Genomic DNA, 20,676 nt, shown 5'->3' with positions numbered 1-20,676 from the left:
TTAAAAATTGTGAGCATGGTAAAAGCTACTATTTCCTTTTTAAAAAGATTTATTTATCTATTTATTTGTGAAGGAGAGAGAAAACATGAGCAGGGGTAAGGGCAGAGGAAGAAGGAGACTCCCTGCTGAGCAGGGAGCTGGATACAGGGCTGGATCCCAGGACCCTGAGATCATGACCTGAGCTGAAGGGAGATGCTTAGACTGAGCCACTTAGGCACCCCAGAGTTACTATTTCTTGAGTGCTTTCTACATGTCAGATACTATGCTTCAGTACATTTTTTATTTTTTAGCAGACTTCCTACATTCAGGTCCATCTCTGTCATTTACTGGTATGTGGTCTTAGGCAAATTCCTTAACTTTATGCAAGTGACTTACTTTATTTAATCAAGTTCTCAGAAGAATACCTGGCACATCATAAGTGGTCTACAATTATTTGCCATTGATACTAATTATAACAACATAATCAAAAATAAAAACGTGGATTCCACAGCTATTGTTAGCAATGCTATCACACCAAGATGAGATAGAACATGTCTCATTCCTTAGGGCATCCAGACATTTATTTCCATACTGCTGGTTTTTGTTGCCTCCGTGAAGATTCCTTGCATTCAACAATGTTAAGATAAATAGAACTTCCTTCCCTTAGTGAGTAGAGTGGTATTTATCACTTTAGCAAATAGTGACACCACACTGCAAACTCCAGATTAATTACATGGTGTGAAACCAGGTTTACAGAACATTTTCCCACACAGCCCTTCAAATCTCCCAACAAGCCGTGATGTGTCATAATTACCCCTGTTCACAGGGGACAAAACTAAACTTCAGAATATCTCCATTGCCTCGAAGACTATTTTCTTTCAATTTCATTGCTTATTTCCATTCACATTCAGGGAACTTTTCCTAATATCACTAAGCTAGGACAACTAGGACTCATTGCACTGAAAACAATCGATATGGGAGCCTAAGATGGTACCTTCTCTTGCTCATTCTGTCCTGTTGTTAGAATACTTTCCTATTAGTCTGAAATTCTGTAATTTTTTTTTCAGTTCTTAAAGCACAATTTGCCAGAAGAATACATCAGTTATATTGAATCTCCTAACCCATTCATCATGCCAAACTGCGGGAAGCTGTGGACTTTGCCATTATTACCTTTTATTATACACTAATTGCATAAAGACCCTGCCTTCTTCACTCATAAGATTGAAGCCTTTCTCAATTCACTAAATTAATCTTTGACCACGTTTCCTGGCTTGCAGGATGTCCCAAAAGAAAAGAGACTTCTCTCTTTTGGGTCACTGCATCCCTCCATGCCAAGGCCTGCATGTGGATTGAGTTACCAATGAGCTGGATTCCCATCTGGATTTGTCAGGGACATTGTAGCAGCAGAATAAATTAAAGAACCTCACGAGGTCATTCCAGCCTCACCTCTACAATTCCTCCTGTCTGGGCTTCTCTCCTTCTTTTCTACAAGGACCAGCCTAGGAAAACAGAGCAAATCTGCACTATCCTCTGCCTCAAATTCTTAGCCTTCCCTTGAATATTTAAACTGATTTGGAGGAAAAAATCACTTTTAAACCGTATGGCAGACCCCTCTCTGGTAGCAGTGTCACATCCTTCAGGCCACCCCTCATTTCAGCCACAGACACAGCAAATAATCACACGTAAGCTCAGACTCGCCTTGTATTCAGTTTGTCAGTTCCAGAGCATGCCACACATCCTTTTGTTTTCTGCCCAACACCACAGGAGAGAGACCACATGGCCTGACTCCACCAGGAGTGATAAAAGCACAGTGCAGAAGTGCCAGGGAGCTCCAGAAGTTCTCCCTCAACCTGTTAGTGACTGCCCCAGTCCCTGGTCCCTCAGAAGACAATTCTCTGTGCTACTCCTGGGAGAGTCCAGTTCCCCTGTCCACAGCAGTGACCCTCATAACTTATCTTATGCTGGTTTTCCTCTTTCCCTCTCTCCTGACCCCGGTCTTTTGCTTCCATAACCCACAACCACCTCTCACATAAACTGTGTGCATACAAGTCCTTGCATCTGGCTCTTCTCCTTCAGGGTAACCATTTCTACATGTGGAGTTGCTTCCCTTTCACCTTAAGCAAAGCCTTCAGAGAGTGAGGGTCCATAACCATGTGTGGAAGATGCTGAAAGGTCATCACTGTCTCTGGTGCCCATTATTGAGTGCTCATCAGTATTTGCTGAATAATTGTCATACCACCTTCTCAATGTCCTAATGTAGGGATTTCATTATGGTCCATGCAGTTACCTGCAGGGTGGAGGACCATACCCAAAGCCACCTTGAAAGTCATACCATGTGCCAGATGAATACCAGTGAGTCCCAGTCACCACTTTCTGGCACAACTGTAGCAATTTGTGGGCCAAATGTTAAAACTAGAGAGTGGTTCTAGAATTCTTGGTCTAATAATCTTTTACTCATGCTGGTTAATGGGAATGCAAGGTCCAGAGCCAGTTCTCTAGACTCTTTCAACTGCCATAAATAAAAATGAAAAGACAAGGCCCTTCTGAGTCCATTCCAGACTTTGAGCTTTTTCATTTCCTATTCCCTCCACCTAGAATGTTCTCCTTGACTTCTTGCCTTTCAGTCTCAAGCCCAGTTGTCAAATCCTCAGCGGCCCTCCCTGACACACCAGTTAGAGCAGCCCCATCTTTCCAGTTACTATAACACCCTGTCTTATTGTTTCATAGCTCTTACCTCTACCTGATGTTTTTTTGTCTATTTATTTATTTGTTTTTTTGTGTGTGTGAGTCTATCCTCCACTAGGATCTTGCCTTTATTATTCTCTGCTTTATTTCAATGCCCAGTATATAGTTGGTACTCAATATTTGGGTCAAAGAAATGATTGCTATTCATAGGCTATACCGTAAACTTCACTTCCCTTTGTTGTAAGAACACGATAGCTGTTACTCATTATATGGACCACTGGAAAAGAATCCCACTCTCCAGCTAGTTGAGCCCATGGGTTAACACTTCTGAGTCTCTGGCACATCTCGAGATCAGGAGTGGTGAGTTTGGCATTGTGAGTTACTCATCCATTGGTCATAGTGTTTTCCTTGGTGCCCTGCATCCTAAGCTCAGGGTGAGAAGTCCAACGAATCCATCAGGGTCATCAGGACACAAATGAAGATGAGGAGGAGGAATAAGGAAATGAACATGTAAGCCTTCATCCACCCCTTTGGTGTACCTTTAGCTCAGGTTTGTTGAGTAGAGTGAGACCAAGGCCCCAGGAGGAAAGAGATGTGATAAAAATGCATAGAGCTGGCTCTAGAACTTAATGCAGAAAAGGAAAAAGTATCCCAATGCCCATGCCAGATATTAGTCTACCAGGAGAAAAGACTACATGAAGATTTGAGGACACTGCTCTAGCCAGGAATAACAGCTGTACTTGCAACTCATGCAGCTTATACTCTCAGAAATCTTAAGTGGCAGTGTTAGAAAACAAGATGGGAATGTGGTCTAGCAAAGGAGAGCTGAAGGAAGAGCAATACCAAAAGCATGAGTCACTGTGGCTTCCCTAAGCAATCACTCCCAGATGTTTCTAACTTGACAGCACTCCCACCACTCTTTCTCTACCTGCTCACATTTTTTTTTAACCTCATGGCTGGTGAGGTCAGCCTTCAAGCTAACATGCTTGCTTGCAATCATAAAATTACAATGAGATGAAAAAACAATCTTACATGGAATTTTCCCTGTAATTCCATGGAATTTTCCTTAGTCTGTGATAAGCACTTACAGTTCTAATTATCCTGTGAATTCTGATTAGTGGACAAAATTATGAAGATGTCTCTGCACTGAGTATCTTAAGGACTAATAGAAGGGTGGACCAGAAGCAAATGGTTAGGTAGCTGGACATGGAGGCAGGGCCTGTTGGCCTTGAATGCATGCATAGAATGAAAAAAAGCCAAATGGAAGAAATAAGATGCAGCAAGTATGTTTGAGAACTGGCATTTCATAAATAATTACTACTGCCTTTGGTAGCTCTGGGAGTTGCTGATAAATATCTCTTTTTTCCCCTAAACCTCTTTCTCCTTCTCTTTTATTATTTATTACTTGATTCTTATTTATCAAGTGCAATGGGTTAATAAAATATGGTCACTGCCCTTAAGTGCTCTTATACTGCACAGGGCAGGTAGATATGCAAATAGGTAATACAAATAATGACCTCTTTTTGGAAATAACCCACAAAACCATTACACACTAAGATGCTAATGACTAGTAGGTAATGGCATCAGCTATTAATTAATCTCTTTCAAAGGTGTCTATAACCAAATAAGGGATCACGTGCCTTCAAACATTGAATTCTGAGGAATTATAAATGCTTGCTTTGCATTTCACTATCATAGTCTACCACTGTCTAGGCATTAACGTAGAGTGGAAAACTGGGAGTATGCAAGCCTCCCAGAAGGGAATTATTTTTATGAGTGGCAGAAGGCTTCCCTGCCCCATCTCAAATACTGCTGCTGTTGAGTCTGTGCTGATGTTCCCAATTGAGACTCTTTATAATGAAAAGTATTTTCATAAATGTATAAAGTGAAGCAATATATCATTTTATGGTTTCATCTAGTTACAGATCTACTGAAAACAACTGAGAACAGTTTGTTCTCAATCCAATTTAAGTGACTAATCATGACACTGTGCTATATATCCCCCAGCATGAGATGAATAGTGGAAAGGAAACCATAATCTAAGTAACCTCAGCCTTTTATAGGTATAATATTAAACCATAAGAAGCATGATTTCATACTTTAGTACATGCTATAATAATATCAGAATTAGCCTGGAACAGGAATCCGTTTCTACTCCCAGGTCTGTTAATTATCTAGCCTCGTGGCCTTGGACAAGTCACAAAGCTCTCAGTCTTGCTGTCCTCATCTATAAAAAAGAAGACCATTAGGTTCAATAAATCCAAGGTCTGATCTACCTCTAACCCTGCATAGTAGCTAATGTTTATTGAGTACTTAGAAGGAACAAAAACATTTGCCAGGTTCTGTTGGATCCATCATCTAGGCCTTTTTTTCTCTCTTGTATTTCCAAGTTGCACTTTGTTTTTACTTATATTCAAATAAACTCAATGACTTACCAAATAAGTTGTCAGAAAGAGAAAATTCTTCGGTGACAGGTAAGTGGGAGTGTTCGATGAGATTCATTTTTGATCCCATCCAAATTGTCCTACTTGAGAATGCCCTTTCGCTATGGTAGTCTTCAAAAAAACTCTGAAAGACAAATAAGTAGTTTGAGGAAGGGCAGTGTAGTTAATTGGCAGTGTAGATAGTTCATTAAGAGAGGGAGGAAGGGAGTAGCATATACACAAAAAAGCAATTAGATCCCTTTGTAGACATTTTGCCATAGTCTTTCTGTACATATCTATTTTCAATATTTACCACTTTTACATCTCATTTGGTCTCACAAATGTCCAGGATATGTGCTTTCAAAAGAGATACTCTCTAATGTATCTGGAAAAATATCACATATTTTCATTTAAATTTTAGCACTTGAGAAATTTGGGAAAGATTTGATGACATTTTGGTTATGTCTTTTTGCTTTATAAGTAAAAAGAAAAATAGAAAGGCATTGATTAAAAAAGGGATAAATTGATGACTTATTATCTTAAACCTTACTCCAAAGTTGAGTAGGTATTTACAAAGACAAAAAGGCGGATTTAAGACCACTTCCTGCTGGAATCTTCTTGAGTAGGCACTATGTCAGCAAATTAAAAATTCAGAAGGTGTTATCTCAGGATCTTAATTTTTGGTCTTTAGAGAAAATTTCAGGGGCTTACATTTTCATTCGCAGGGTCTACCATGGTCTTATATTTATGTGGGCTAAAAAAAAGTTATGGTAAAAGAAAAATAATAGTAAATCTCACCAAAGTGTCCGAAGTTTCATCCTGAGGAAATGTCCAGAATGAATCCAAGAGCCCAAGAGAAGCAATATCCACTTTTGGCTATATCTTTAGGTCTTCTTTTCCTCCTTCCTTCCTTCCAAGATGTCTCCTACTTTCCTGAAGAAGTAATTTGAAAGGTCAAGTAATGAGAAGTTGTGCTATTAGAATCTCTTTTCCAAGGCTATTTTCCAAGGATGATATTCAAACCTTTTTTATCCTGTTTCTACCAAGAAATCATTTTGTTTACAAATAAATAATTATTTATATTTCCTATTTGGGAAGAGAATATAGGGTTTCTGTTGGACAAATATGTATTTCATTAGAATGTGCCTACTATATATGTCTTTATTTCTTTCTCTTTCACTCAGCAGAATGTGCCAGTTCAAGCAGAAGTGAGTTTCAGATATACTGGGCTGTTGGTAAGGTAGTCTACCAGACTATGCTGCTGCATTCATTCCTTTATTCATGCTTTCAAAAAACATTTATTAAGGACTTATTCTGCCCTAAGCTCTGGACTGGATCTTTGGAGATAAAACTGTAAAAGGAAAAAGAAGTGTCCATGATCTATGACATCCAGCCTAATGAAGAAGAGAGACATTAAAAAAATAATCACACATGTACACAAATGATTACAGATTATCATGAAAGCTGTTGATAGAGCCTAAGATCAGGATGCTTTAACAGAGAGGTTTGGGTGTGAAAAGGAGTCAAGATAGGGAAGTAGCTGATGAACAATGTAGTTTCAAGGGCAATTTTTAAAGATGGTCAAGACTAGGGTACATCAGATATGATGAGAAAATACCAGAAGGCTATTGAAGAGACAAAAAAGAGAGAGAACCTCTTGCTATAGGATACAAACCATGTCCACTGTAGGGTTGTAGACAAATCTGGGTCCATCTAGTGAACCAGTGGCATAGCCCTACCAGAATTCTCCAGGAAGCCAAGGGGCCTGTGGGAGAAAACCCATTCTAAAGTCAGACAGAGCCAAGAACCATGACCTTCCCCCTAAAGCAAACCTTAATCATTTGAGAAGTGTGTGATTCTTCTTGTAGCACAGTGTTCAACCAATCTATAGTAGATTCAAGAGGCCTTCTTGTCACCATAAGTTGAGAGGAGAGGCTATAAATAAAAAGGAAATCTAGAAGCATCAATGTATAAAGTAGAGGTAGACACTTCCAACAGACTTACTTCCAAAGAGTAGGAAAGAATACTCATTTCAGCTCCACCCTTGCTGTCACATTATCACAGTGAAACTTTGGCCCCAAAAGAACCATGGCCTTTCTGGGGCAATTTTGTAATAGTAGCAGCATGTTGGGTATCACCATAACCCATGGAGGAGCAGAGAAATTGTGCCCACTGGTCGGGTACAGCTCTACTCATGGACACAAAAAGTAAAAGAAGCAGCTAGAACAAACCTGATCATGAACAAACATGAGGAAAGACCCTAAGCCATTTCTGAAATACTTAGAGTTTGACAGAAAGCTAAAGATCCTGAGGAATAAACCAGTAAAAGCTGAGTTGTCACTGTTAATGAGACCTCATTCACACTCACAAGCTGGTTGCGGACTAGGGAAATCCAACTTTCAATATGTGTAAAAGAATTATAAAGGTATATATTCACTGTGTATATGTTAATATATCAATTAGTTATGTATTATGATTGTGTATACATGCCTGCATATTGTATGATAAATGGGTTGAAAAGCCTCCCCAAAATTCAGACAATTACTATTCGAGATAGAGTTCCTCTTCTGGAATGGAAAATTCCATAGTTTCCCATAATAATAATTTCCATAAATCCACAATGTACAAAGTCAAGAATTTTTCCTAATATTCAATCCGGATATGTATTCTGTAATATAAGACCCATTTTCTCTGGCCTTTAAAACAAACAAACAAAAAACAGGAGATTTCAGTTCTTTGGCTCTTCCTTTGGGTTTCCTTCTGTCTCACATCTGCCTTTTTAAATCTTTAGTTGTGTTCCTCAAGCTCCTTCATACTTCCACATCATATGATAGCTCTGTAATATTTTTCCATGCAAACTCATCTTCATTTTTAGATTCTCATATTTTCCTTTATATGTTTACATAAAGTGCCTGGCACATAATAAGCCCTCAAGAAATGTTGGCTCATGGGCACCTGGGTAGCTCAGTCAGTTGAGCACCTGCTTTGGGCTCAGGTCATGATCCCAGGATCCTGGGATCGAGCCCCACATCAGGCTCCCTGCTCAATGGGGAGCCTATTTCTTTCTCTACCTCCTGCTCATTCTCTCTCTCTCTCTCTCAAAAAAAATATTTTCTTAAAAAGGTGGACAAAAAAAGAAATGTTGGCTTAATTAAATGATCTGTATTCATTGTTTACCTGCTTCATTTTGCCCAATTCCCTGCCATTTGGCATGCTCTTCCTGGAGAAGTGGCACAAGACAAGGATATGATTCTCCTATTAGCACAAAGGACATAATTTATTGATCTCTCACCCAAATGAAAGCCCAATTCCTCAATTTCTGTAGCATTTGGGTCATTACTCCTTGCTAGAAGTCCACAATGTGGGTGCCCCTGATTAGCTAACAAGAAAGCCCTCCAGAATCCAAAAACAGTTGGCAGATCTATTCAAACTGGGTTTGATGGACTTGTGATTCCTGGGGAAGCTTAAAGAAAAGGAAACTCTTTAATTTCTGGAATGGTAATGGAAGCACATGGTGAGCACACCAAACACTACCCTGAAAAATAAGTCTTCCTTCCAGTTCTGTTTTCCATTTTCCTTCCCAAAATACAACTACGAGGGCCGATTCCTTGTGTATCTTTCCGATACTACAGCCACTCTTAGTACAAAGGGCCCTTGAACACTGTATGTGGCCTTGAACAGCTGGCTAGCCACCTGTTTTCATACAGCCTGCAAGCTAACAATGGTGTTACACTTCTGAAAGGTAGCAAAAAAATCAAAAGAAGGATATTTCATGACACATGAAAATTATATGAAATTCAAACGTGCTTGTCAAGTGTAACTGGCCCACAGCCACACCCATTTGTTTCCGGAATATCTATGGCTTTTCTCCTCCAACAATGGTAGAGTCGAGTAGTTGGTGCATACAATGTATGGCTCACAAAGCCAAAAACTTTTACTAGCTAGCCCTTTGCAGAAAGAGTTTGATAACCCCTGCCTTAAACAAATAACAGAAGAAGAACATTTTTTTAACTAGGTAATACTATAGGCAATCTATGCATATAGGTAATGATTGCCTTGGGCGTGTAAGCTCACTTACATCCACCTCATAGTAGGGTCTTTACTTCTCAGCAGCTCCTTACTGGGATTGGTGACTTTGACCTCACCTGGCTTGTCATTTAATGAGCACCTATCATGTCCTAAGTTTAACAAGTGTTTTCATATAGATTATTTCTTTAATTAGGGTTACTTCTACATCTTCCTCTCTCTAATATTCTTCACCCCCTTGTTGGAGGAAGAACTGCAATGGGAAGACTGACTCCCAAGAGATCCCACACCTTAGTTCTGAAGGCTTTTTTTCTCCCCTCACATCCTCCCTTCCTTAGAAGGAGTAGTTCTGAGGGTTGAGCATAAGCAATGGGTATTCTCTACACTGGTCACCTTTGAACTGCTTTGTTCATTTACTCCCTACAAAAAGTTTGAAAAACAATGTACTCCATCAACAGGTTTTTGGGTTTATATCTGTAGTTTTTCACTTTAAAAAGTCGCAAAAAACTACTTCTGACATATCATTAAAATTGACATCTTACATTGACGTTGTTACATTACTCTTAAATCTATTCAATCACTCAAATACCACAGCAATTTAATAGCCTCCCTCATCCTTCAAAGAAATACCAGAAAATGTTCTTCAACATCTAGAAAAAATTTTTATCATTCCCATTCCTCTGTGAGCTCACATTTCATTCCACTTCACCGCAGAATTTTATTCTAATGTAGCACATTTTATTACTTGAATGCCTATTATTGATCATCCTATCATACTTTTCTGCAATTAAAAACATGCACACAAATTTGGACTTAAAAAAATCTAGTGAGTTTAAGATTTTTAATGTTTCAATAAAAAATACGCTGGACTGAGTGTATTACTAATTATTATCAGTGTCCACTTCATCGAAACTGCACGTTGCCCCTTAGGCTTTCTCTGTGAATAGCATGGACCATTCTCCTCCACAAGCACACATAGAGAAATTGGTGCACAGTGATGAGAGAGCATGCACATGGGAAGGAAGTCACACACACACACACACACACACACACACACACACACACCCCAGGCACCAGCCACAGCCAGAGATGCCTGAGTACATTGGACTAGGGGAACACCTCTTAAGAAATACAGTTAAAACACTCTGTTTAAATACTGAACGTTGAAAAGCTGTAGACAGAGAACCCCAAAATTCTACAGAGTTAGTAATAAAAGCCCAGATAACAGAGAGCCATCATTTCTATTCAGATGAACTCACGCATGTGCCAATACATAAAGGATTAAGGTTAGAATCAGAGCAAAGAGAAAAAAAATATATGAATGTGCACACAGACGTCCCTGCCTTTCATTCCCTATTTTCCTGAAAACTTGTAAAAATTTAATTTTTAAGTTAATTTCAACTTATCAACATACAGTGTAACACCCAGTGCTCATCCCATCACGTGCCCTCCTCAGTGATGGTCCCCCAATCACCCCATCCCTCCACCTGCCTCCCCTCCTTCAACCCACAGTTTGTTTCCCAGAGTGAAGAGTCTCTCACGGTTTGTCTTCCTCTCTGATTTTTCTCCATTTAGTTTCCCTTCCTTCCCTTAAGGTTTTTTGCACTATTTCTTAAATCCACATATAAGTGAAACCATATAATTGTCTTTCCTCGATTGGCTTATTTCACTTTGTTAAAATTTAATTTTAAATGGAAGTAGCTTTAAAATTGCAGTAAATTCAGTCAATACAAAAAAGCATTACAGAATGCCAAGTTGCATCCTATATTTTTTTTTTAAGATTTTATTTATTTATTCATGAGAGACACAGAGAGAGAGGCAGAGGCACAGGCAGAGGGAGAAGCAGGCTCCATGCAGGGAGCCCAACGTGGGACTCGATCCCGGGACCCCAGGATCACACCCTGGGCCAAAGGCAGATGCTCAACCACTGAGCCACCCAGGTGTCCCTATAATTTTTTTCCAATTTACATTCCTACCAGCATTCAATAAGGGTGCCTTTCTCACCACACCTTCATTAGCATTACTTTCAACAATCTTCTCTAATTTGATAGGTGACAAATCCTATCTCACTGTATTAACTTGCATTTCTTTGATTACTAATAAAGTTTAACTGTTTTTACATCTTTATCATCCATATATGATAGTTTCTTTCCACTTTCTGTTTATGTCCTCTGCCACTTTTCTATGGAAGTGTTCATCTTTTTTATCGACTTAGCAGAGTTCGTTGCATATTGAATGTATTAGCATTCTGGAATATTTACTACAGACACTTTTAGTTGTCTTTTAATTATCTATACCTGAAAAAATATTCCATTTCTATAATTAAATACATTCAATTTTTAAAGCTTGTTTTCATTGTTTTTTTAATTTTAGTTTATGGCACAAGGTGAGTTTTCTTGGAATTGCTTTTTGCATACGTTTTTCCACTGATTTATGCTCCTTCTTTTATTGACACTGAATTTAGTTTCCCATTGATCATACAGCTCTAACTTATACTAGTATCATCCTTCCCTATTATTGTTCATTCTTTTTCAGTATTTCCTAAGATATTATCATCTCTTTATCTCTGTAATAAATCATCACATTTCATGTCACATTTTTTTAAGTTACTTTAGGAGTTTGAGATGGTACCAAGCCTATATATTTAGGTAGGAAGATTTATATGCTTATAACATGCCTTTCATGGGCGAGGTATGCCTCTATTCACTCTGATGTACTCTTAGAGCTCTCAGTTCTGTAGATTTTTTTTTTCCAAGTATGCCCCAACTTCCCACTGGATACTCTGTCATTTATCTTTTCCCTCGTGTGCTAATTAATGATTTCACTACATCTGTCATCTTCCCCACTATCGCACCAGATCATAAATTTGAAGAAGATAGCAATCATAATTATCTATGATGAAATATCATATATTTCTTTTGAATTCCCCTATCACACCCAGCAGTGCTACCCATATACAGAAACGACACCTGCAGCCTAGCAGAAATGTCATGGGGGATGGGATATGAGAAGGCTAGGATGGGGACCTGTGTTCACCTTTCATAGCTTCATGTATGATCTGGAACTATCACTTAACACTCTCCTCCCCACACTACACCCTGAGCTTCAGCCGAATGCTGGTTTAAAAGTCTAAGTAGTAGGGTTGCTGTAAAGATTAAAAGGTATAACTTTTCCTAAGTTTCTACACAACTGTATAGGTGACATGGACAAAAATGCTCACTGCATTGTTTCCAATAGCAAAAATCTGAAAACAGCATAAAAAACCCATCAACAAGACAATGACTATAATAAACAGTATATGAATAATGCTGTAAGTATATTCATAAGTGCCATGCAGCAATTAAAGTGAATGAACCAGGACTATATGCATTCATGGGAATAAAATTAAAAACGTCATATGGGGGCAGCCCCAGTGGCTCAGTGGTTTAGCGCCACCTACAGCCTAGGGCGTGATCCTGGAGCGCCGGGTCCCACGTCGGGCTCCCTGCATGGAGCCTGCTTCTCCCTCTGCCTGTGTCTCTGCCTCTCTCTCTCTGTTTCTCGGAATAAATAAATAAAATCTTTTTTAAAAATGTCATATTGGGCAAAAGAATCAGGTTATGGAAAAATATAGGCAGTTTGATAAAATGTATGTAAGTTTAAAGATACATGAACAATACAATGTATTACCATCAATGCTGGAATGAGGGGTCCCTAAACTGATTCATGAGCCAAATCCAGCCTCCCCAAGACCAAATTTGCCCTTTTGTTTACGTGGCTATGGCCATCTTCACACAACTATTGCAGAATTAAGTAGTTTTGACACAGTCCACATAGTCTCCAAAGCCTAAAATATTCACTATCTGGTCTTTATAGAAAGCACTCGCAATTCCTGCTCCAACCTATAGAGTCCTTGATGAAAGTGCTGAACCCACAGTCAGAAGAGCGCTGCAGGATGACTGGGTGGGTACACAGGGAATTTCCATAGTATCTGTCAAGCTTCCCTTATCAAGCTGGAGGTAAATACAAGGGGGGAGGGTGATGATATTACTCTTTTTTTTTTTTTTTTTGCAAATGGGAAATATTTCATAATGAAAAAGATCAAATGAAATTATATATGTAAAAATCTTCCTCATCTGTAAACTTATGCACGTTCATAGAGAATTCTATGTTTCTTACACATTCTTAAGGCTCTGAGGAGAAAGTATTCCTTTCTTTAAAAAAAAAAAAAAAAAGAATTTTATTTGAGAGAGAGAGACAGAGAGAGCACAAGCAGAGGGCAGAGCAAAGAGGGTGAGGGAGAAGTAAGATCCCCACGGAGCAAGGAGCCCGAGGCGGGGCTCCATCCCAGGATCCTGGGATTATGACCTGAGCTGAAGGCAGGCACTCAGGTGCCCCAAAAGTATTCCTTTCTATAAAATGTTTGGGAACTCTGTGGTCCCTGAGGCACTACTAGAAATGCTGAGTGCCATAATGAGATCTGTGTTCAAGAGTACTCTAGTGAGAAGGTGGGATAGGGAGGGTAGGCAGTGAAAGGAGGAAATTCATGGCTGAAGGGAGGTGATCAGGTGCTCAGCATGGCAGTGTCTGGAGAGATGGAAAAGAGGAGACTTGAATACAGCAGACATAAGGAAGGAGGAAGGAAAGAAAGAAGCGATGATTCAAAGTTTAAGACTTGCGTATTGGTAGAAGCAGGAACAAAATGTTTATTTTACTTTATGTTTATTTGTATAATGCTGTAAGCTAAGTCTTAACTTAAGGGCCCGGGAATAGTTTTAGAGATGGTACACACTGTTTGTTTTTAATGTGATAAGATGCATAGTGACTCGTAACTTAGACTTCCACTTTCTGGTTATCAATTTTTAACTTGTTTAGATACTATGTGTCACAGGAAGTTCATGGTATGTGGAGCTCCTCTGATGAGGCATAAACCATTTGCAAATAGAGACCTTGGAAAGACCCTGTTTCAATTAAATAGCTTTGACTCTAATTTAGAAGAATCTCAGTTCTCAGAAGATGAAGATAAAAACCAGTAACGTGCTGGTTCTCTACAAACTCTTCACACCCAAGGACACCATCCTTGGTAACATTTTTCTCAGATGAACCCAGTTGTTGAAGGCAAAGTTAAATGTGTGAATCATTCTTTTTTATGTAAATCATTCTTAAAGAGCAGGAGAAAAGTAGACTTCTTGTAGCTACCATTATTTCACGCCCAGGGGAAGCCCTGGATTCAGTCCAAAGTTCAGAAGAATGTTCTTAAGAGAAGAGAGAAAGGAGCTCTTAAAAAAAAAAAAAAAATTTATCTTTTCCAGGGATTTGGTCTTCCCAGAAGCACTCAAACTGAAGTCATTCTTTTCAGGGCAAAAATACAAATTTAAGGTAAACAGATTCTTCCCAAAGTCCAGAGGGATTTATAACACAATGTTTAGCCAGTACCAACCAGCAGTCACACAGTATGGTCATTGGAACTCATTACTCTGAGAGTGGTGCCTTATAGGAACCAGACAGTATTTATTACTATCACAGTAACTAGTACATATTCTGGGGGAGATGGAATAAAATAATATCTACCATTTTATGAGTACTTGCTATGTGGCAGCATCAGTGCTATGTTATTTCATTTAATCTATAATAAGCCAAGTAGGTATTAATATACACATTTTATAGATGAGAAAATTGAGGTTCAGCAAATGGTTCAAGGTCACACTGCTAGTGAGAAGCACAACTGGGATGTGAACCCACATCTAACTCCAAATTCATGCTCTCTCATGTAGCTCTCCTACCAAGACTGTCACTAACCACCTACCGATTGCTAGTGAGGGTGAATTGGCAGTTCTGCAAGGTCACTTCTGCCTAAGGCAGTCAATGTGTTCATTTGCACAAATTAACTAAGCCTGTACAAGGTTGCCCATTATTTTGTTTCTTCTTTTGTGTTTCTAAAGTCTTCATTTAAAAGCATATTACCTTCAGGTATCGTGAACCAAAAATACTTCAGTCAACCAGACCTCTGCTTACTGACCTATCATCTTTTTTCCCAAATAATTTGTTGGGGTACTGAAATGTTATGATTATTATTTATGTAAATTATTTGTTATTTGCAAAAGTAGGCACCACACATTCTTCCATTCTACATGCCCTTTTGCAATGTGAGCTTGCCACTACCCATCAATAGATAAAGTCTATATGGTCAGCAAGTGCTAAGAGTCTGGGCCTAGAATAAAATCTATTCTCCAGCCCTTGAACCTGAGCTGATGTGGTAATTTCTTTGACAAATAGAATGGTGGATGCAAGACATGTGAGTCGGGGCTTTAAGAGGCCTAGGAGCTTCTTCTCCTCATCGAGGAATGTTGTCTTAAGACTGACACACTGTGCAGATGCCCCCAGATACAAAACATCTTGACATCTTGTACAGAGAGAACACCCCAAATGTCCCAGCTGACAGCTACACCATGACTTCAGACATATTAGTAAGACAATCTTGGACCTTCCATTCTAGTTTATCTTCTATCTGAATAAGCCACATGAATGAGTCCATGCGCAACTAGCAAAGGAACTACTCAGCTGACTCATAGAAATATGAGAATTAATTATGAGTGATTATGAAATTAATTATGAGTAATCATTACTCCTTTAAGTCATTATGCTTTGGAGTAGTTGTTACAAAGAAAAAAATAACGGATACAGAAAGCAGTACCTGGAAGAGGGAGGATGTTAAAAAAAGGGGGGGGGAGCTAAAACATATGGCCTTGGTTTGGAGATTGGGAATTGGGCAGAGCCTGGAAGGGCACTAAGGAGACTACTCCAGAAATTGGAAGAACAGTGAAGAAATTACTATAGGAACCTGGAAAGGGGATGGGTTATATTTTGTAATCGTGAAACAATTGGCAACACTGTCACCTGTGGTAACTCAAAAGGTGGAAAGTTTCCTAGTGAACTTGCGGACCAATGATTAAGGAGATTTCCAAGTAGTATAATGAATGTGCCAGTTGGTGTATTTAGCTGCACATGATAAGATTCATAAAGAAAGAGATGAATTGAGGAAGGTGCTGTTCATTTTGCAAGCAGAATTTAAAGCAAATTACAAAAGGTTCAAGACATGCTAAGTCAAAACGTAAGGCTGTTTTGCATTTTTTGGTCTTTCCATTGGGCAGAAAATTCTCAAATAAGAAATGGCCCCAGGTATCACATCATGGGTATAAGATCCATTGCTAAGAGCTCAAAAAAACTTAAGGAAGTGTCTAATAGACATTCGCATCTGGGTTAAAGGACTTCTCAGATTGTCAGAGGCATTAGTTCATAGCATTATTCCATAGTAGTTTGATATGCTCAAAATAGAAAGGAGTCTGTCTCAAAAAATAATGGATATACATTTTCTGGCACAGAGTGAGTCCTAAAAAGGCTCATAATAAATCCATAAAGAGTCATGCAAATTGCTTTAATGAGACCAGTGCCATCTTGAACAAAAAACTGACTTGGCAATTTTTCCCATTATTCAGTGAAGTCTATTTCATCACCCCTTTAATGAGTTATTATTATTATGACCTGCTGTGACCAATAGAACTGCTCTACTTCTGAAGCTAAGCTTCAACAGACCTGTGGCTTCTGTCTTCACCATCTTGGAATGATGTCCTAAGACCATGATTCCATAAAGAGACCAAGAATGAAATACTCCAGGAGAGACTTAGCCATTCGAAGCATACCAATCAACAGCCAACATCAAGGACCTAGCCATGGGAATAAGATCTACTTGATCCTCCAGTTGAAATCAGTAGCATGATCGAGCCCAGGGAAAACCACCTGGCCAACCCATAGAATTATAAGAAATAATCATTATCTTTCTAAGCCACTAAATTTTAGGGTAGCTTGTTACATAGTATTAGATATTGATTATAATCCCCTAAATAAACAATATGGCATGTTGGCCATTGTCTTATTGGCATCTGAAGAAAGTGAGTATTTAAGTAATGTATTTACTCTTTACAAATGACATCTCAATGTCAGTTTCCAGTGTCAATGCAGAAGGAATTCATTTGCTCACTTATTTATTCAGTCAGTATACATTTATTGACTCTGTGTCAGGCACCAGACATATAAGGACCAAAAAAAAAAAAAAATCATGATCCTTCAAGAAGCTTAGTGGAAACATCAGGCAAGGAAAACCCAATTAAATAGTCTGGGGATTGTTATGACAAAGGTAAGCACAAGTCCCTTCAGGAGCACAAGTAAGGACATTCATTCATTCAACATTCATTAATTTCCCCACTAGGTATCAGGGTTTGATCTAGATTTTGGAAAGATAGATGAGACAGAAAAAAAAAATCACCTGTCTTCAGAGGCTTACATTCTAGCAGAAGAGATGGATAATTTGCAAATAAAAAGTGAGATTTCCACTGGTGTTAATAAGAAAATAAAGGGGATGAGGTATAGAGCGATGCCATCAGACACTATTTTGGATAGAATGAACCTGAAAGAGCTCCCTGAAGAGTGGACGTGTGAGCTGAGAAGTGGAGGATAAGAAGTAAGCCATGCAAGAGGGAAATAAGCCCAAAGGCAGAGTGGTCAGCAAGTGCTAAGAGCGTGGGCCTGGAATTCAGGAAGAACAGCAAAAGCCTGATGAGGCTGGAGACAGGTGAGCAAAGGGACAGTATAAGAGATGAAGTCTGAGAGAAGATAGCTTTCATTTGGCCTTGTTCACTATGGTAAGGAGTTTCAATTTTCTATCCTAAATAGGAATCATTGGTGGGCGTCAAGCATGTATGTGACTAGGAAATCTTCCTGAGGGTGGTGGGCTGCCTTTTGAATTTAATCATGAGCAGGCATTACATGAGGCAGGGCATACAGTGGAGATGACCTACTCAAGAAATAGCGTCCAGAAAATGAACTATTCCTTTGAGGGAAAAAAAATTAAAGATTTTTATCTTGTGTCATTCTTGAAATAATTCTCAGGTGGATCAAAGATTTTTAAAATCATAAAATTATTGGAAGAAAATATAAGAAAACACATTCATGACCTGTGTGAGTGAAAGGGTGAAGAATTTCTTAAACAAGAAATAAATGGAAAAAAATAAATTCGACTATATTAAAATCAAAAAGACAGATCAAGACACCATGAACAGCTAAATACATGAACAAACCAGGAGGAAATGTTTACAGCATAAGTAGTAGCCAAAAATCAGTACAAACAATATAAAAACAACTGCTATAAATAAAAACAGAAAAGATAAACAATCCATGAAAGAAACTAGCAAAGGATATAAAGAGGAAAATTCACTGAAAGGAAAATAAAAGTGGCCAATAAACTTTATAAAACGTCTGAAATTAATTAATAATCAGAAAAATACAAATTAATATAAGGAGATACCATTTCTACCTATCAAAAGTTTCTTGCAAGAAAAATAAATAAATAAATAAAATAAAATAAAAAGTTTCTTGCATGACAATGTGTATTCTCAGAGTCTGCTGGTGGTGTCATCGATTTTAGTCTTTCTGGCGGGCCCCCAAGCAGTGTATATTAAAATAAAATGCAATTCTGACTCTTAAATATCGTCCTTTGCACAGGCGCACAGGATGTTGACTGCAGCATTGATTGTATTCAGAGCAGAAAGTAAAATCTCCAAGTTTTATTAGGATTTTATCTCGAAAAATAACAATGATTCAAAACGATGTTATATTCACACATATCAAATGTAGACACTGGAACTCTGCTATAATGCTCAGACCTAAGCAAGAAAAAAGCTGCGTGACTTCCGCGCGGTATTTCCCTTCACCATCAAGTCGCGTTATGTCAGGAGCATTTTGACACAAACTTATAAAGGAAAAGGAGTACGAATAGCTGACAGTCCCTTGTCACCAAATGTGGAAGGGACGAGCTGAAAGAACAGAGTTGCCGGGGGAGGGCACAGGGGCCAGGGCAGGAGGGTGGGAGGGAGGGGAGCGAGGCGGTGGGCATGTCCGGCAAGGAGGACACCTGCGCCGCGGGGACCGGTCCCCCTGAAGGAAGAGGGGCTCCGAGGAGGGACACAAGGACACTGTTTCTGTTTCTCTTAGCCCTTCCTGTTACTAGGATGAAAGGGGAGAGGAGGCTCGCAGCCCAACCAAGGGGAACTTCTCCCATCGAAGAACCGTAACCTCGTGCCTTTGCCTTCCTGTGGCCACCCCACCACCCAAGGACCAGCCAGCCCTTTCTCGTGGGTCACACGGGGATGGGGACGCGGGTCCCCCCCACCTCCGCTTTCCCAGCCTGCAGCTCTGAGCCACAGCAGTGCCTAGTGGCTCTGGGACACCCCGACTGGGGGTTCACGGCCCGACCGGTACTCCCAGACCAATCTCGAGGCTGAAGCTGGCGTTGAGCGCCTCCTCTTGCCCCTGCTCATGGCAGGGCCCCTACAAAACACCCCACGGGGCTTTAGGACTCTTCGCACCTGCGCCCATCACCCCTGAAATCCGCCAGCTGCTTTGCGCAGCCTCCCGTCATCCAGGTCTCAGGTTTTGCCAGCTTCCCACAACGTGGGGGTGGCAAGGAGAGGGCCACAGGGTCACAAAGGCCTGCCTCGTGCTCAGGACCTGCTCCTTCCTAACTGCAACCCTGGATGGGCTCTGGGTCCCCTCAGAGGGCACGTGGGCTGGCTCAGCCAGTAGAACATGTGACTCTTGATCTCAGGGTGTGAGGCCTAACCCCACGCTGGGGGGATAGCGTGTTAGTCAAAAAAAAGTAAGAAAAAAAATGAGTTGTCTTCTTTGAGCCTGTTTGCTCACCTATCCAATGAATGTAAGAAAAAACTTCCAAGTAGGCTTATAGTGAGAAGGAAACAGGCGGTGGGGTGAAGCCAGCTCATCAGTGGGCGCTCTCAGGCAGCTAGCTCCTTCACACATCCACGGCTACGCAAACTTCCCTTCCTTTGCTTACAAACTCCCCGGGGCCTCCCAAGGGCTGGGTGGTTCTGTTAGAGCCTGGCCAGGTGGGGGAGGTATGGGAAGGCCAGGCCACAGTCCTCGCCCTCTCCAGCTGTGGGGAGAAACCAGAGGAGCCTGCAGGAAACCACAGCCTGAGAGAGGGTCCCAGGACAAGAGTGTGTCATCCCTGGCTGGTACCTATCAGCTCCCAGCAGGTTGCATCAGCCACATTGCAACACCCCGAGAAAAACAGAAAGGTCCACAGTGCAAATGGCACAGGTCCATAATTTGGAAGAGGGGGTGGCTCAAAGATGAAAGTGTCCAGTATTTCAGAAAATCACAGCTAGAAACCCAGTGATGGCTCATTATTTCAAAACGATTATTTCTCTGCATTTCTTGTCGATACTGCCGAGGTCCTTCAAACCCGGCCGTCTTTAAAACTCAGGTGAGGGCAGCCCCCATGACGCAGTGGTTTAGCACTGCCTGCAGCCCGGGGTGTGATCCTGGAGATCCAGGATCGAGTCCCACGTCAGGTTCCCTGCATGGAGCCTGCTTCTCCCTCTGCCTGTCTCTCTCTCTCTCTCTCTCTCTCTCTCTCTCTGTGTGTGTGTGTGTGTGTGTCTCAATAAAGAAATAAAATCTTTAAAAAAAAATTAAAATTAAAATTAAATCAATCAATCAATCAATCAAT

The 20,676-nt window shown here is 40.1% G+C and overlaps 1 protein-coding gene across 5 annotated transcripts in view; it reads right to left on the bottom strand.

Moving 5' to 3' along the window:
* Positions 1–20,676, bottom strand: part of NR1H4 (nuclear receptor subfamily 1 group H member 4) — a 110,894-nt gene that overhangs the window by 50,183 nt on the left and 40,035 nt on the right. For all 5 annotated transcript variants that reach the window (XM_077846027.1, XM_077846028.1, XM_077846029.1 and 2 more), the window contains 2 exons: positions 5,886–6,020; positions 5,100–5,232 (listed from right to left, as the gene is read on the bottom strand). In XM_077846027.1, coding sequence (XP_077702153.1) covers positions 5,100–5,178 — 79 coding nt within the window. In that variant the 5' untranslated portion in view covers positions 5,179–5,232; positions 5,886–6,020. The remainder of the gene's footprint in view (positions 1–5,099; positions 5,233–5,885; positions 6,021–20,676) is intronic.

This window comes from Canis aureus, chromosome 13 (genome assembly GCF_053574225.1).
Source record: "Canis aureus isolate CA01 chromosome 13, VMU_Caureus_v.1.0, whole genome shotgun sequence".
In the NCBI taxonomy this organism is placed as follows: Eukaryota; Metazoa; Chordata; class Mammalia; order Carnivora; family Canidae; genus Canis; species Canis aureus.
The sequence above is the reverse complement of the archived record's forward strand: the minus strand, read 5'-3'. Positions and strand labels throughout refer to the sequence as shown.